At 59.3% G+C, this 15,501-nt stretch overlaps 1 protein-coding gene across 2 annotated transcripts; it reads right to left on the reverse strand.

The window, feature by feature from the left end:
- Positions 1-3,520: 3,520 nt before the first annotated feature.
- Positions 3,521-15,285, reverse strand: KIAA1755 (KIAA1755 ortholog). 2 transcript variants are annotated; one of them, XM_053993225.1, is made up of 15 exons: positions 15,095-15,285; positions 12,203-12,400; positions 10,784-11,707; positions 10,420-10,540; positions 10,147-10,311; positions 9,484-9,607; positions 9,061-9,178; positions 8,334-8,420; positions 8,133-8,249; positions 7,702-7,800; positions 7,298-7,446; positions 6,247-6,385; positions 5,868-5,990; positions 5,090-5,281; positions 3,521-5,010 (listed from the first exon to the last, which is right to left on the reverse strand). In XM_053993225.1, exons 1-15 carry the CDS (start codon positions 15,095-15,097, stop codon positions 4,024-4,026), a joined length of 3,546 nt encoding a protein of 1,181 aa, XP_053849200.1. In that variant the 5' UTR covers positions 15,098-15,285; the 3' UTR covers positions 3,521-4,023. The 2 variants fall into 2 exon arrangements, with proteins under 2 accessions (XP_053849200.1, XP_053849198.1); XM_053993223.1 differs by having other exon boundaries at positions 10,420-11,707.
- Between the last annotated feature and the right edge of the window lie 216 nt (positions 15,286-15,501).

Consider the following 15,501-nt stretch of genomic DNA (forward strand, 5'->3'; position numbering starts at 1 on the left):
TTTCCTTGCTGGTGGCCCCAGGATGACCACAAGGCCAGTCCCACTGTGGTAGGGTCCCATAGCACTCGAGAGTGGGCTGCAGTGCTGCAGGATGGGCTCATGTCCACTGCCAGCATAGTCATGAGCCAAACACAATGTTTTGCAAACTGATCTGGCCGTACCTGGTGCAAACTGAATTCCAGCCTCTGGCTGTCATTTCCCAGCAGTTTGTTGGAACCCCCCCAGCGTTCCCTCCCCAGGGAGCCTGTTCCCCCAGGGCGCCACTCCCGGTAATCCTTCACCACCTTCATAGCTTGCAGGCTCCAACGGGTCAGCAGGGGGAAACAAGAAGGGTCTGTGCTCCCCAGTTGGTGCATAGAGTGTTTGTGCTCCTCCATGAGTGCACATGTCCACATTTAATGCCTGAAGATGGGTGGTTCTCCCACATGAGCTGTGTGTGTCCCCCATGCAGGTCACCTGTGTCCTGTCATCATCTTCCCAGGGTGGGTGTCTGCAGGGCCCCTGAGCAAGCACTGGCAAAGGCGTTTTCCATTCATCCCTCGGGATGCAGCACAGCTGGGATTTTGGAAAGCAGCTGGGTTGGCCTTTCCCTGGCCAGCTCAGATCAGACTGAGTTACGTCCAGCCCTTGGAGCTCTACCCTTTGGCATCACCCTTCACCCTTCCTGTTTTCCTCTGGTATCACCGGTTTCTTTGGTTTTCCATTTCTTATGGCTATCCTGCAGCTCCCCAGAGCACCAGCAACCCCAGCTCAGTGACAGGCAAGACCTCTTTTTGCTCTGCCAGAGCAGGCACTTGGAGATAATGAAGCTTCTTTGGGATACCTCTGCTTGCAGCCACATCCCAAAGCCAGGACTGAGCTGGTGTCCTTGTCCCACAGCTCAGCTCCTTCTTGCACCCAGAGCTGCCTCTGTGTTTACCTGCTGAAACCAGACCCACTGCCCTGGCTGTCACCCAGGAGGACAAATCCAGGCAAGACAGTTCCCACTGTGGCATGGACCAAGCCCCCTTCTGAACTCCCATGGCTGTTTGTGGCTGAACCCCAGTTCCAGGGGCTGCCAGGACAGGAATGGGCCTGTGGTGGCTCTGCTGGCACCAGAACTGCTGGGGGGGGGAGGGCATGTGGGGGGCTCTGAATTTCCCCACACGCTATTGTCACTGCATCTCTGCCTTGCCACCCATTTCCCACACTTCCTCCTTGACTGGGACAGGGCACAGCTGTGGCAGAGGCTGGGAGTCTGGGAACCCCAGTGCCTCTTGCTCTTCCTCTTCTGTTTTTCCTCTTTGCTCTCTCTTGAACCCAGTGACCCTGCAGCCCCTGCAGGGCAGAGCTTGATGGGAATCTGGTGGTGAGGAGGAGAAGGAGGAGGAAGAAGAGTGCCGTGGCTGTCTCTGGTTGGAGCTCCCTGTTCTGTGCCAAGCCACGTACTGTCTGCTCTGCTGGAGCAGGGCTCAGGAACCACAGGGGGAGCGGCTGACCCAGGAACTGCCATGGGGAAGACAAGGTCATTCCCTGGGGCTGGAATCTGTGCCTGATCCATGGGCCCTCCACTTCTCTGAGCTGGTTTTGTTGTCTGCTGCATCCAACATTTTCGACCGTTTTTCCTTTGGAAAAAAAGTATTTCCTGGGGTTTTGTGGGAGTTTCCCTCCAAGGTTGGAGGGTGCTCTGCACCCTGGCACTGCCAGACCCTGACCAGCCCACACTGCTGGATCCCTGCCAGCCCCTGACAAATGATTTTGCCATTTCACGAGGGAAAGGAGACATTGATTAACTCCTGTACTTGCCTTTCTGGAAAGGTTATGGCTTAATTGGTCAAACTTGGGAGTCATAAATCATGTGCTGAAGGATCAGCGGAGATAAGAAAATTTTTGCAGAATGTTGCAAAACACTTTTGGTAGGAGGGAAGGAGGGATCTGGGTATGCCCACTCAGCTGTGGGGGCTGATGACTCTTGAGTGAACAGGACCCTTCCAGGGAAACGATTCACCCTCCAGCCACAGGCCGGAAATTCCCCTTTTTGTTATCGGTTAAACTCAGGATTTGCAAAATATCCTTTTTTATTTGACTTATGGAAAAAGAAAACAACAGGAAAGTCATTGTTTGCTTTATTCAGAAGAATCATAATTCCATCTGGTTTGAAAAATGACTCTCCTTCTTGCTGGAAAGTACTATTTCTCCAAACTAAAAGCTGTAATGGAGGGGGTACAGCAGATCAGCTCTCAACAGAGTGGAAAATTGAGCAAGGGAACTGTCAGGCTTGGCTTGGAATGATGCTGGAGGGAGAAAAGATTTTTGGCTCTGGCAGTGAGCTGGGTCCCATCCAGGTGGGCACAGCTTGCACTGGCCACATGGGCACACTCAGCTGTAGGGCATGGGGATGGGGAGGAGGGACACATCATGAAGAGGTAGAAATGTCCTGGCTCGGTGACCTTGGTGCCACTCAGGATGTGGCATTATTGGAGAATGGAACGAACTCTAGGCTCGCACAGGACAGGCTGTGCAGACCTGTCCGGGTTCTCTATGACTACAACTTTTAAACCAAAAGGAATGGGATAGGCTCAGTGACCAGAATTTCAGTGGAGCAGGGACAGAATTGTCAGTAGGGAAATGAGTGTTGAGCTGGGGAAGATGGAGTCTAAAAAAATTGTAGAGAGAAGTAAAGAGCAGACAAGTGGGGAGGACCAGGAGTGGTGAGAGGCAGAGGTCCTGTGACAGGGCAGGGCCGGGTCGGTCCCGTTAATGCTTCAGTAATGACCCAGACAGGAGGAGCGTGGCGCCCGCGGGGGGCAGCTGGGGCTGAAAGGAGCTCAGCGGGGCTTGGCTTCGGGATCTGGCAAAAACAAGGCTGAGGGGGGTATGAGTGATGCTCAGCCAGACTGGGATGGGCGAGTGCCCTTTGCCGAGGCGCAGCATCCCGCAGGGTGCGAGCCGTGACCGTGCTGGGCTGGGAGGAGGAGTGTGTTTTTCTGGAACGGCCTCCAAGGCAGAGATCGCTTCTCCTGCGATGTCTCTTGATTAGCTCATGCTGTGGCTGCCCAGGGGGGCGGCCGGTCAGAGCCTGGCCCCGCCAGTCAGGGTCCCGCCTGCCATCAGCCGCTCCCGGATGCCCAAACAGGCAGAGCAGGGACGCGCCTGAGGGGACAGGGTCTCTGGGGACCTCGGGCTGCTTTGGACTGGGATCGGCATGGTCGCACCCAGACCAAACGGGTCCCAAAGGCTTCAGGACAGTGCGTTCCCAAAACAGAGTGGGGAGGCTGGGCAGGATGACACCACTCTGCTCATCTATGGGAGGGAGAGCAGGAGACTGAGGCACTTAACCTTTGCAAAAGGGTCCTCTGAGCAGGGCCAAGGTGCTGGCAGCAAGTAGGAGAGCCAGGCTGTGGGCACAGCCCATGTAGGGGGCACAGGGGGCACTCTTGGACTATGCTGGGGTTGTAGGAGCAGCTGGAACCTGGGTGAGAACCCCAGCAGCTGGCTCTCAGTGGGACACAACGTCTCACTCTCCTCCATGAGGACCATCCAGGTGTTTCTCTTCAGGTTTATTAATGTTAATGGAGTTAGTCCCGTGTTAATGAGCACACACAAACCCAGGGCCCACTGCTGGGGCTCAGCCAGGGCTGCAGCAGCAGCACAGGGATGGTGAAACCATCCAGTGGAGCAGGGAGTACAGTGAGTGACAGGAACATCTCACAGGTCTGCACTCCCCTGGGATGTTCCAGGCACAGCTTCCAATGTCAGAACCCTCTCCACTGCCTGAGATAAGGCTGGTACTGGTAGGGATAAAGGCACTTTATGGGAGGATTGCTACACATCTGGTAGATTGTGAATGAACTCTATGAGCTGGTGATGGAATTACTGCTGATCCATGGCAGAAAGAGCGCTAAGGACAGGGAACCAAAGATTCTGGGACTGAGGGTGGGGTAAGAAGTTCCAGCATCCCACCTCTGAGCATGAGAAGTCTCATCCAGTCTGTGATCGAGACTTATGCAGCCAGACAGAAACAGCCCCAACTGGAGGAACTGGTTACTTGGCGTTTGCTTTAGCTGAACTTTCAGTGTGGTGGTTCTCCAGGTAAATGATCTGGTGGGCCTTTTCAGATGGGCAGGGTGGTCTGGAACTCTGGAGGTCCCTGGGCAAAGCCAGGCTTGCTGCTGGGGCTTCTTCCATGGAGTTCTGTGAATCTGAGTCTTCAGAGGAGAAACTGCTCTGGCTGGAAATCTGGAAGTACTGGGCAGCTTCTGCCTGTGGCCTCGCTGGTGCACCAGCTGTGCTGGGATCTGAGGCAGTCCCATGGGGCGCAGCAGTAGGGCATGGTGGGTCAGCACCTGGGAAGCGTGTCCAGGGAGGCAGGGTGAAGGGACGCCTCCGAGGGGGCTGGCTGCGCTCCTGGGTGAGGTGTCCTGTCACTCCCAGGCTGGCTTTGCTCTTGGGTTTGGCATGGGGGGTGTCAGCAGAGATGTGGTGGTGAGAGGTGCGGGCACCCTGAGGCCCCAGCTGGCAGTGGGGCTGCAGAGAGCTCTGCTCCACACCCAGCGTGGAGCCAGGAGTGGTGCTGGACTGGGACTGTCCCGGCCCCTGGGGCTGTCCTTGCCCCTCAGTGCTGGTTTCTGGCTGCTCTGCCAACCCCCTGCCCCCCAACACTGCTGGCTCGGGGCTGGGGGCTGCTCTGCACACCAGGACTTCCATGTGAGGAGCTGCAGACCCTGGGCTGCGGGGGCTAGAGGAGTCTCCCTGCCCGTCAGCTTGTGCTCCCCAGGCCTCCTGCAGTTCTGCCAGCATCTCCTCCAGGATCTGCCGAGTCTCCTGGTACCTGTGCTGTGCCTCTGTCCAGGCTGCCAACCCTTGGCTGCTCTGCATCCTGCGCACCTGAGCCTTCATCTCCTTCAGCTTCTCCAGGGCGAACTCCACCGAGAGCTTTTGGAAGGATCTCTGCAGGCACCGCAGTGCCTGGCCCTCCCCGCGCTGCGCCCGGGCCGAGCACTGCCGGCAGTCCAGCTTCAGCCCCGCCACCTACAGAAGAGAGGAGAGTGGCTGGTTTCGTGGCCACCAGCAGCACCATGTCCTGCAGGGGAAGATTCCTTTCACCCACCTTGTTGGAGAACCGGACGAGCTCCTGCAGCAGCTCCCGCTCTGCCTGCCGCCGCTCCAGCTGCTTGGAGAAGCTCATCAGCTTTGACTGGAAAAGGGCTGCAGACACTTGGAAGGCATCTGCCTCAGGGAAAGTCATGTCTTGGACCTCAGCTGCCTCCTGGCACAGGGTCAGGCCATGCTGGTACCGAGCCTGCAGGGACAGGAGGAAGGAACAGCTCCACACTTGGGAATGGTGCTGACCTGGGATATGTGCACAGGGTGACGCGCCGCAGGTAGAACTTGACATCGCTGTTAGCCCATCCATCGCCATTGCAGATGGATGAGAAACACTTCTGGGCAAGTGAGAAGAAACAAGGCAATGGGATTCTCCAAATCTCTGCTCTGCCCTGGCCTGGTTCAAAATGCACTAAATGCACCTCCTGTCCCGTGTGGGGTCACCATGCCTCACCCTCCCTGCAGTGTGTGTGACTAAAGGGCATACACATCTAGGGGAACCAGAAGATCCTCATCACAATGTTATTTGTTGTCTGATGGATGCCCAGGCTTTGTAGGAAAAAGGATGGAGTGCAGCAGGGGTTGGGGACAGCAGTCCCAGCCCAGCACGCATCAAGGAACAGCACAGCCACCCCCTCACTGGAGCAGGACTGCCCAGTCCCCACAGTGCTGAGTTTGACAACTGCAGTGTGGCTCAACAGACTGGGGACATCCAGTTCTTCCCAGAAGCCTCTTTCCAAACCCATGGGATGTCTGTTACAGAAAAGCCCCTCCAGACATACTGTGGCCTGGGTGAGGAACTCCTTGAAGTGCTCGGCGGAGCCCTGGCAGCTGTCGGGACTCCAGTCCTCGGTGCCCATCTCCTGCAGCCGAGCCGCTGCCTCCCCATCCAGCCAGGACCCCAGCTGTGAGAGAGCAGAACAGGGATCAGCTGGGACAGCCACGGCAGCAGCGTGTCCACAGCACCTCCCCTTCCCGCCCCAGCCCCGCATCCCAGCCCAGACTCAGTCGCCCATAATGAAAATCAAAGCTCAGGCAATCCTGCTACTCTCCAGGCTTCTATCATCATCAAAAATAAAGGAAACGTGACCAAAATGCTCAACCATGGAACACCACAGAGGGCTACTTCAACTTGTGGCACCCCAGGGACACGCAGCTCACCTTGCCAAACTCAGTCTCGAGCTCCTGGACCTTGCGGAGGAACTCCAGGTGCTCCAGGCAGCTGTTGGATTGGGACACGAGGTTGTGAAGTTCTTCCTCCAGCTGACTATACAGCCCCTCAGCCAATTCCATACCGGTCCTGCGGGTTGGGAGGAGAGGGACCATCACTGCCAGGCGCTGCCAGTGAGCTCACAGATGCACAAGGTGGAGGGGAGCAGGTCTCTTGCTCATCTCCTGATCCCAGCCTTGCAGGCACCTGAACATCTTCCCAACCCAGGGAGCAAACGTATGGCAGGGACCCCGGGATGGGAAAGCCCCGTCTATCAGTGCAGCCCAGCCCCACTGAGAGAAAGGAGCAGGAGGGAGCAGTGGGTCAGTGCTGTCTGCATGGACTATGGAGCAGCGTGGCATGGCTGGACCAGTGCGGTATCACCAGATGGGTGCAGCATTCCCGGCCGACAGCGACATCACCGGGTGAGTACGGAATGGCCCAATTACAGCACGGCTGGATGAGTAACAGCATGGCCAGATTACGGCTTCACTGGATGAGTATGGCGCGTCCAGGTGGGGGTGACATTACTGGATGACTACAGCATGGCCAGAGGAGCCATGCACGGCCAGATTGTGACATCACTGGATGAGTGTGCACGGCCAGACAAGTGCACATCACCGGATGATCACGGCATGGCCAGAGGAGCACAGCACAGCACAGCTGGCCGGGTGCGGCATGGCCGGGACTTGGCCCCATCTAGTGGCTTTTCCCGAGCCCAGCCCAAGGCACTGCTGCCGGCATTGCAGAGCAGTGACAGATCTGATCTGGTCTGGCCTGGGGCAGGAGACCCTCTCAGGGATCTGGCACCAGTGAGGATGAGGGGACTCCTGCAATGGGCTGTCCCAGACACGTGGTCCATGCTTCCAGAGCAGGACGGAGCATGGCAATACCTTGGGCTCATGGGGACCAGGCTGTCCATGGGGAGGTGGCTCTCTCAGCCAGCAGGAGCAGGGGTAGCTGGCACTGGCACCCCCGAGCAGCAGAACTGCCCCGTCCTACCTGATGTGGTCAGAGGCGCAGAGGCGGGCGGCCTCCCTGCGCAGCCTGGCCAGCAGGAACCCACCCTCGCGCTGCACCCGCACCAGCTGAGGGTCACTCAGCACCTTCTGCATCAGCTCCTGGTGCCTCCTGATGCCCGCAGCCGCATCCTGTGGAGGAAGGGAGGGTCAGACAAGTGTCTCACCTGGGGCCTCACCTGGGGTCTCAGCCAGCACAGGACGGGTACCTGGGGCTGCTCCCCAGGCAGGAGCAGAGGGGACAGGGAACAGCCCCATGGCCAGGAGCAGCCAGTCTGGGAACGACTATGCCAAGTTTTGGGGAACTGGAGGGAAATGTTGCTGTGGCTGCACTGCAGATGGGCACGTTGGGAATCTCCCCAACCTGTGGTGCTGCCACCTCCTTACCTGTGTCCCAGCCAGTGCATCGGTGTTCCGCAGCTCCTGGATGCAGCGCTGCAGCAGCTCCGATGCCCGCCTGAGGCTGGCTGTGAAGGGCTGCAGCTTCTGTGGGGGACACACACCATGGGTCAGTGGGGGCAGTCTGCCCATGAGGAGGAGGAGGAGGAGGAGGAGAAGTGCCAGGACAGAGCAGGAAATACTGTGAGGCACTGGGTTAAAGCTGATGAGGAAGGGAGTGAGGAGGTGGATGGGCAGCTGCAGGCAGGAGCACATAGGAAGGAGCTTGACCCTCCTGTGCTCAGAGTTCTCCTAGTCATTCCCATCTCCCAGCCCCTCCTGCTGCTTTTCCAGGGATGTGTGTGGGACACATAAGATGCAGTGGGGACAGAGGGACACAGGGGAGGTGAGGCAATGGCTCATGGCGTGGTAACAGACACCTGGAAGAATTGAACCCACTCGCCGTGGCAGTAGGGGAAGGCACCGTCAAGCTCTGGGGGCAGCTGGGAGCTGTCGACGTGGCGGCCCAGAGCCTTCAGCGATGTCAGGGTCTCCACCTGCAGGACACAGGGCTTGTAAGGCTGCCTGGAGCAGGGAATAACCCCCTATTGCACCAGCTCAGGGGACAGGGTCAGGCTCACCTGCACCCCAGACAGCCTCTCACGGTGGGAGACCAGCTCCTTCTCAGCCAGGAGCAGCATGCTGTGAATGCAGCCTGGAGACACACTCTGTGGGAGGCAGGGGAGAGTCACCCGGGCAAACCCCACGTGCAGCCCTCAGGTCACCCATGGCAGTGCAGGGCTTTCCTGGGTCAGCTGAGGCTGGTGAGCTCATTGCAAAGAAAAAGGCTCCCACTCTCACTGGTGTGGGAGATGGAAACATGTCCCTCAGGCCATGTCCTTGTCCCAGCCACCAGCTCCCTGGCAAAGGACCATGGGAAAAGCCTCATGAGTGAACCCCTTCTCTGACACCAGTGATGCTTCTCCATGTGAGGAGCATCAGGGCCAGCATTTTATAGGGCATACAAAGACAAAAGGTGCTGTGGCAGGGGGGACCCCATAGCCCTTGGACAGCACAGAGCACTCCTGTGGCACTAGCTGGGCACTGGCACAAGGACTCTGCCACGACAGTGGATTGTCACTTTGGAGCCCATCTCCTGGTGAATTCTCATATCAGGATGCTGGAGGGCTCTTGGTGATGCCTGCTGGGTGATGGCAGGGTTCAGAAGGGACCTTTGGGGATCACATGGAGAGCAGGCACAGGGGAGGCTCTGAGGGACCCCCAAAGGGTGGCAGCACTCCAGCACTCCCTCCCAGACAGGGACAGCCCTGGCATGTCTATGGCACAGGCACACAGAGCCTGGCATACCTGGACGGAGCGGAGGGCTGAGAATAGGACGGGAGCGGGCGGCTGCTTCCTGGCATCCACCACAACTGTCAGCCCAACATCCTTCGCTTCTCGCCTCTCACCATTCTTCACTTCTTGCCTAGCGAGGGGAAACACAGCAGGAGTGGGGGTCCTGCTCCAGGGCAGGACCCTCTCAAAGCCCCCTCCCACATTCTGCACCCCCAGGCAGGCAGGAACCCACAGCCACCGGCAGTGGCCTCGCCCCTGTGGGATGTCCCTGCCAAGGGCTCAGAGCATGTGCCTCTGGCAGGGGCATGGTCCAGGGACCTTGGGGATGTGCCCAAACCAGAATGTGTGGGATGCTGGGCATCCATCCCTTCTTAGCCTGGGAGCCCTGAGCCAGGCAACAGCCGGGGGTCACTGGCAGGTCCTGCTGGCTCTTACCTGGGGAGGGAGCAGAGGCAGAGGATGAGCCTTGCCAGCTCGGCAGCTGAGCACCACGCAGCCCGCCAGGCACTGCCACTGGTGGTCACCAGGAGGAGGGCCCTGCCCAGCCTGTCCGAGCTCCCTGTGGACAAAGGGTGAGTGACCCCTTTGGCAGCCACCTGCCAGACCTGAGCACCCCACAATGGGCTGGGGTAACCATCGGTGCTGTCTCAGCTCAGCCTGCCATGGTGCAGCCCCTCTGGCCCTTCTGGAGGGGGAGAGCTAGCCCAAGGGGGCTCTTGGCATGAATGTCTGGAATTCCAGAGCTGCTGGGGACATTTTTCCTGAGAAAAAGATGGGTTTTGTTACTGCTTTTTGGTTCTTGTGAAAAAGAAGGAGCCAAATGTTTAGTATTTGGCAGCTAAAGCTGAACAGCTTCACTGGAGAGGAATGGTGTGGGAGGGCTTGGGGCGGCTGGGACCAGGGCAGCTGCTCTGCACAGGCTGCTTGCATTTATGTTTTTAATGTTTTTGCCCAGCTGAAAAAAAATTTTCCGCTTGGAGTATTTCTGGCCTCCAGCAAAGTCCTGAAACCTTCCTCCAAAACACCCTCTCCAGCAGCCTGTATTTCCATCCAGAGGCCTCTCCCGCCCATTCCCCAGGCTTGCAGTGCCAGCAGTACCTGGCAGGCAGATGATGCCTGAGTGCAGCAGCCCAGCATGCAGGTCTTGCCAGGCTGGAGGCTCCCGACCAGCAGTGCCAGTGCTGGGCACAGAGGGACCATTCTTGCAGCTGGAACTTTCCAGAGACCGTTCCTCCACGGGAGCAGCAGTGGCTGCATTTGTACCTGTGCACAGGGATAGAGGAGAGGGAAGCTGGTGACACTCAACAAAGCAGAGGAATAGCAAAGCCCCAGCAGTGCCTGGTCAGGTGCTGCAGCCCCACAGGATGGTACCTTTCCCTGCTGCCCTGGCTCTGCCCATCCTGGGCGAGTAGATGGCCGACATCTTCTTCCAGGCCCCCTCGTGCTGGCTGCTGACTCTCTCATCCTCGGGGGCTGCCCTGAGCCGTGTGCCCTTCAGGAAGGAGAACTTGTGGCTGGAACCTGGGGGGAGCCGGGGGCTGCCCCGCTGCACCAACCCCCCTCGCCCCTGCACCCCAGGAGTCGCTCGGCGGGACTGGCGGGTGAGGAGCATGGGGCTGCCAGCCCCCTTCCTGTGCTGTGCGGGGGTCTCACGGGGGGTGGCAGGGGGCAGCTCGGAGCCAGGGCTGTCCGGCTCCTCCAGGATGGCTGCCATCAGCCCAGAGCCGAAGCTCACCGGGTTCTGCAGCGCGGCCATGTAGGAGTCACGTTGGCGGCACTTTGGGCCATGTGGCCCTGGCTCCTGGCTCAGCTTTCTCTCCAGACACGGGCTGCAGGGACTCTCCTCTGAGCTCAGTGCTCCCCCACAGGGCCAGGCATCTGCTCCTGATCCCCCATTTGCCCAGGGGAGCATCTCCTCAGCCCCAGCCCTTATTTGCCCTGGAGGGCAGGTGGGCCACAGGAATCTGGTCAGGACGTCCAAGTCCTCCTGGGATTGCTCCAGCAGGTCCACATACTCCCCCTCCAGGTTCTGGCTGATGATTTCACTGAGGCTGGGCACAGCCAGTGTGGCCGGCTTCTTTTGCAGACCTGCCTGCTCCACCTTGATCAGTCCCGGGTATCGTCCCTGGCTTGACTTCCAAGAGGCTGCCTTGCAGCCTGGGATGGTGCCCACAGTGTTGCTGTAGGGCGTGGGGACATTCGCTGTGCCATGGGGCACGGGTGCACCAGGTGCAGTCTCAGGAGCAGGTTCATGCTGGGCACCAGTGGGCACATTGTCAGCTCCAGCCCTGGGCTTGTCGGTGAACTCAGGTGTGGCAATCCGGCTCCACGGCAGTGGGGTGACGCCGTTCTCGGTGGCCACCAGGCAGGTGTGCAGGGGAGCTCCGGCCCAGCTGCTGTTCACCTCCTCCAGCCACGCGTTGGTGAAGAGCAGAGCGTGGGTGGCCTCGGGGACAGGTGTCTCCTCCACAGAGCGCAGGTCCAAGGAGAGGTGCTTGATGGTGACACGTGCTGTGTGCTCCTCACAGGGCTCTGCTTGCAGGTAGAAGTCCCCGGGGCGCAGCAGGAGGGGGTTGAGCGGTGCGAGGTGCACAACCACCTTCTCATGCAGACATAAGGGCCAGCCTTCATGGAGAAAGATGCGGTTAAAGTAGGGAGCCTGGGAGGGAGGAAGAACACAGCGCATGAGAGAGCCCTGCCAGCTCTGTGCCTCCCAGCCACCCCCACACACTCTTGCTGCCCAGCCTTGCGCTTCCCATGATGAGGATGAAAGAGCCTGGTGACCCAATGCATATCCCTGAGCCAAGCCCCTGCAGCACAGCCCTGCAAACCCACCCTGAGCCACGGCTATTCCCACAGTGCAGAGTCTACCCATGTGTTACAGAGGGGAAACCCCTGCTTAAGCCTCTCTAGGATCAAGGCAAGATGACCCCAGTCGCCTCTGCCCTTATTGCAGGGACCACATATGCTGGACAAATCCCAGGGAGCTGGGCGTGCCACGGTCCCCTCTGCAGGGAGCAGATGGGACAAGGAGTGGACGTGCAGGGAGAGAACCCACAGGTCAGCGTGCCCGTGCGGGCAGGACTCCTTAGGGCAAACCCCTGTGTCTGGGAGAGGCTCAGGGGGGGCACCGTTGTGGGGCACAGGGGCTTACACAGGCCGCCTGCCGCAGGCGCTCGAAGAGCCGCTTGGCCGGGATGAGGAACTGGAGCAGGCAGCAGAGCCCATCCCCCTGGTAGCTGGTCTCCAGCAGCCGAAACACCTGGCCCAGGACGGTGGGAGCCGTGGCTTCGAAGGGCGGGTAGAGGGCCTGGAGAGCGCTTTGCACGGCCGCATCCAGTGACCCGGCATCCTGCGGGAGAGAGCCAAGGGTCGCTGGTGGGAGAGTGGCCCTGCAACGGGGACACCGTTCCGCCTGACCTGGTGTCTCTGCCCACCATCCCACGCTGCACTGTGCCACTGTCGGGGCCCTAGGACGCTCACACTGGCAATGCTGCTGAGCTCAGGGGCTCCAAACCCTGCTAGGGTGGAAACCGGGGGAATCGAGAGTGGAGCACAGCAAGCACAGCGCAGTGACCCACCCCGCAGGCGGGGCGGGTCCGGCTCCCAGCGCCGGGCTGTGGTTAAGGAGCCTGGGATAAGCCCCGAGGCAGCAGCCGCCTTGCTCGGCTGCCAGCCATGTGGAGGCGGAGGAGCCGCAGCAGCCGAGGGGTTAACCGGAGTCAGACCAGACAGATCGTGGGGCTGTGCCGGGCTCCGAAGCTCGCTGCAGGAATGCAGCAGATGGGAGGAAGGACAAACATCTGAAGATGGATAGGGTGTCCTGGTCCAGACTCATTGCTGAATTTGCCAAACTCAAAATTATGTCTGTATTTTCTGGGAAGCGTTCTGCCGCGTTGCATCCCCCCTGCACTGCCCAGAGCGGGGTGAGGACACTGGGTCTGTGCCACCTGTGGACCAGCACAGTTCATTCTCTCAGTGCTGCAGGAGTTGGCAGCTGTGTGACATGGCTGGTACATGGAGAGAAGCCATCCCACGGCTCCGTGATGTCCGGGCTGCGCTCCAGGCAGCGTGGGGATGAGTCTGGCACACCTGTCAAGGGGACCCCATTGGCGAGTGGGGAAGAGGAACATCCTCCAAGCAGCTGTGTCCTGCTCCTGTAAGAGCACCCAGGAAGTCTGGTGGGATTAGCTCAAGGTGAGCATTACTTTCAGGCAGCTAATCCCTGGTCCAGGAGCCCATACAGAGACAAAGGGGCCACCGTTATTTCAGCTTAATTAGTTTTAATGCGCTTTAGCTAAAGAACTTTGCAGTCATGCTCTGGTTAATTCTTCATGACTTTTTTTCCATGTCTCGGCACAGGAATCTCCTGCCCCTGCACCTGACAGGAGAATCCAGAGAGCTGGGAGAAAAGGAGGCAAGCCAGTCCCTTCTTAGGGCCCTGATCTGCCCTGTGTTTCCTGTCCAGGTTTTCTGCCCTTGGACCTTTCTCCTCAAGCTTTGTTTTATTGAGTACAGTTCCTAGAATGGACTGGAGACTTTATTCTGGAAAATACCTGATGAAGGGCAAAGCCCAGCACCCCATTCCATGTTGCTCCCGTGGGGTCCTGCTGCAGCCACCTGGTCCCCAGTGCTGAACCCAGCCGGGTGCCCCCCATCTCCATGCCCAGCACTACCTGGCTGGACTTCTCCCCGTCCCAACACCGAGGTGAGCAGCCACAACAGCACAGGAGCATCCATCCAGCTCTGAATGCTGCCATGAGAGATGAGCCAGAACTGCCTGCCTTGCCTCCAACAGTCTTTTAAATCCTCCTACGGGTGGTGACTCCACCATTGCCTGGGCAGCTTCTGCCAGGGCTTGACAAGTCATTCAGTGAAGAAATTTTTCTCTAGTATCCAGTCTAACCCTCCCCTGGCACCACTTGAGGCTGTTTCCTGTTGTCCCATCATCCAGGACTTCATCCAGTGGCAGGGACTGTGTGAGCCAGTGTCAGGAGAGAACCAGGGACTGATGGAGGCACCAGACACAGCCTGAGTTGTGCTGGGGAATATTTTGGCCTGGAATGACTGACTAAAAATGTTTTCATGGAGTGTCACAAAGCACTTCATCACTGGGGGAGGCTTTTGGGGTAACCATGGTGCAGCGGCTCTGAGTTCGTAGGCGAAGCCGCATCCGGGCGGGCCAGGAGCCCGTAGGAATCCAAAAGCAGCCCCTCCACCCGCTGGGAGGGAGCTGGAACAAAGGCATTAGGGAGCATAAGGAGATTTACATTTGCAAAGCTATTTCCATTTTAATAAGCCAAAGTGCTGTTAAATAGAGATTGATATTTCTCCCCAAATACCCATATTTTTAAACTGGTTTACATCAACAAGACAGGCTGGGCTTTGGGGTTTTGGTGTGGTAAAGTTGTTTAACCCATGCCCAAAGCCACATGGTGACTCAGCTCCAGCTCCTTTCTCCCCCCAGCTCAGGAAGGAGCGAGGTTTGAGCCTGGGACCAGTCCTGAATACCAATTCCTCTGCCTCTCCGCAGCCCTTGCTGTCAGCAGCTTTGGCAGGGCACGATGCTCAGCCTGGCCCAGAGCGGAGGCCGCGCTCAGCTCAGAGCCCGGGGCAACGGCACGTGCCGGCTGCGGTGACGAACGATCCAATCGGTCCGCGAGCATCCCCTGCGCTGGCACGGCTCACACAGCAGCTCCCAGTCGCTGCACGCCATCCCCTGACAAACTTTGCAGGGAAGTTTAAGCATCGCAGCATGCAGCCCCGCACGCACCTGCCCAAGCGGCCACGGCCACGTCCTCCTCCACACCTGATCTCCAACCCTGCACACCCAAGCTCCACTTCCACATCTGCGTCTGCCTTCCTACCCACCCCTGCCCTGACACCCACCTCCACACCCACCTCTGCCTTTGCACCTCCTTCCACCTTCACTCCCGACCTCCCTCTGCTGTCGCTCCCGCTGCCCACCCCGGGCCCCCCCGGTGCCCGCGGGACCGGCAGCCACGGGGAGGGGCAGCGGCAGGGAGAGGGATGCCCCAGGAATTACCATGTTTCCCAGGAAGTGGCAGAGGGGCCGGGGGCCGCGGCACAGACCGTCCCGTCCCTCCTCCTCCTCGCCGGCTCTCCCCGGCCCGGGGCTCCCGGCCGGTCCCCGTTCCGCCGGCGGCTCTTCCCGGCGCCGGCGCCTCCGGAGCCGCGGGCGGGGGCGGGCAGCCCCGGCCCCCCCGGCCCCCTCCGCCCGCCGCGCCTCTTCTGGGGGAAAAAAAAAGAAGAAAGAAAAAAAAAAAAAAAAAAAAGGAAAAGAAAGAAAAGGCAAAGAAAGCGGGAGCGGAGCGGGGCGGGGCGGGGGAGGGGAGGGAGGGAGCTGACGGGGGTGGCCCGGAGAGAGCCGGGGGGCGGGGGGCCGCTTTCCTGTGCCCGCCGGCGGGAGCCCCCCGTACGCTCCCGAGGCGC

The sequence above is a fragment of the Vidua macroura genome, chromosome 17, assembly GCF_024509145.1.
Source record: "Vidua macroura isolate BioBank_ID:100142 chromosome 17, ASM2450914v1, whole genome shotgun sequence".
Classification (NCBI taxonomy): Eukaryota; Metazoa; Chordata; class Aves; order Passeriformes; family Viduidae; genus Vidua; species Vidua macroura.

Bases quoted from the DNA above. Each gene is read 5' to 3' on its own strand.
- KIAA1755 (XM_053993223.1), bottom strand. The intron at 8,421-9,060 runs GTATGCCAGGCT...TGCCTCCCACAG, and splicing joins CAGCCCTCCGCTCCGTCCAG to AGTGTGTCTCCAGGCTGCAT. The intron at 5,282-5,867 runs GTATGTCTGGAG...CTGTCCCTGCAG, and splicing joins AGTTCCTCACCCAGGCCACA to GCTCGGTACCAGCATGGCCT.